The sequence below is a fragment of the Gekko japonicus genome, unplaced genomic scaffold (assembly GCF_001447785.1).
Source record: "Gekko japonicus isolate JY-2015 unplaced genomic scaffold, Gekko_japonicus_V1.1 scaffold552, whole genome shotgun sequence".
Classification (NCBI taxonomy): Eukaryota; Metazoa; Chordata; class Lepidosauria; order Squamata; family Gekkonidae; genus Gekko; species Gekko japonicus.
The window spans coordinates 929,699-931,342 of NW_015167552.1; the positions used below are offsets into that span (position 1 = coordinate 929,699).

At 43.5% G+C, this 1,644-nt stretch overlaps 1 protein-coding gene across 1 annotated transcript in view; it reads right to left on the reverse strand.

Annotated features, from left to right (window-relative positions):
- The window catches only part of GABRP (gamma-aminobutyric acid (GABA) A receptor, pi), a 44,930-nt gene that overhangs the window by 36,191 nt on the left and 7,095 nt on the right, over window positions 1-1,644 (reverse strand). The window contains exon 2 of the mRNA XM_015413705.1: window positions 1,243-1,361. Coding sequence (XP_015269191.1) covers window positions 1,243-1,361 — 119 coding nt within the window. The remainder of the gene's footprint in view (window positions 1-1,242; window positions 1,362-1,644) is intronic.

The window sequence follows — 1,644 nt, forward strand, 5'->3', positions numbered from 1 at the left end:
TAAGGCAGCTCTCTCTCTCTCTCTCTCTCTCTCTCTCTCTTTCTCTCTCTCTCTCTGTGTGTGTGTGTGTGTGAGTGAGTGAGTGAGTGAGTGAGTGAGTGACCTGGTGAGACTGTCCCCACTCCCAAATTTCTCCCAGTGGAGCTGACAATCCTATCCTATCTCATCATAATTTCTCTCACATTGCTAGATAGAAAACACATGCACATCTGCTCCCAGATGACTAAAAGTAAAGTTACTGTGATGCTTTTGTCCATAGTAGACTTTGTGTGTATTTGTTTGGCCAGGGTTACCGTGTTCTCACATGCTTTCTGCGGTAGTTGGCGGTGACTGAGATACATCAGCCATAACCTCAGATCACAGCTGACAACATAATTATTCAGTACACTTTTTGAATTCTAACAAGAAAAAATCTTAGGTAAGAATCTGCCCTCAGATTGGAACCCTCCCCCCTCACATATTAAATAGTTATGTCAAGCCATCATCAGTGTTGAGACGCCTTCATATTCACCATTCAGCCCACGGGGAACCACTGCATTCTTCTTAAATGGAGAGCCCATTTCCACATTCAGAAAGAGAATGTGGTACAGTCCCTCATGTCAAAATCCCCTCACAATGGCAAAATTTACATGTGACTTTCAAGATGGTACCTCAGTCTTTATGGGGTAATAACAAGCCTTGCTGAAGTATTATTACTTCATCTTTCTTCCACCCTTAAGGAATTCAGGGCAGTGTACATGATTCTTTCCATTCATATGCTCACAACTACCCTGTGAGGCAGTTTAGATAAAAGAGGCAGGCCCAAGTGCATTTCAGTTATTTGGACCTGGTTGTTGTCCAAGACCATTGGGTCATCTCATTGTAACTTAAGAGAAAGAAAGAAAAAGTTTTGAACCAGGGCTGACCGAAACCGAATCTAATCTCAAATGGGCAGATACACTAGCTATAAATTATGAGGGCAAATAAACTGTTTCTTCCTTTGAATGGATGATTGCCTTTTTTAGTGAGTCCTAAGGTAAAGGTAAAGGTTCCCCTGCTTGAAAGCCAGTTGAATCCGATTCTAGGGTTGCGTTTCAAAGCCGAAGAACCTGCACTGTCCGAAGACACTTCCGTGGTCATGTGGCCGGCATGACTAAACACCAAGGTGCAACGAACACTGTTACCTTCCCACTGAAGTGGTACCTATTTATCTACTTGAGTGAGTCCTACATAACTGCAAAATATGTCTATATGATTACATACCACCAAAGTTTGGCCTGAGATATTTGTTGTATCCCTGGGTGAGATTTCCAAATCCTGGGAGGGATGTTGCAACCCGATACTCTGTGGTGCTGTCAACTCTGTGACCCAGGATGAACTTTCTGGGGGAAAAAAAAGAATTATTATATGTGGCAGCAGATACCCAGACCATCTGCTGCGCAGCTGCATCCCATCTCTTATACACCAACCAAACAGAAACTCCGTGCAGCATTTCTGTAACCTGGGCAGGCAACAATGCTTTTTTATGTTACTTGTGGTTACGGGAGGGAGGTGGGCTGTGTCCAATTAGCAACTGATGGCTCTAAGAAGAACACATACCTATGATTAAGAAGAACACAAATCTGTGATATTCACAGAGGAAAATAGACCGGGGGGGGGGGCAGT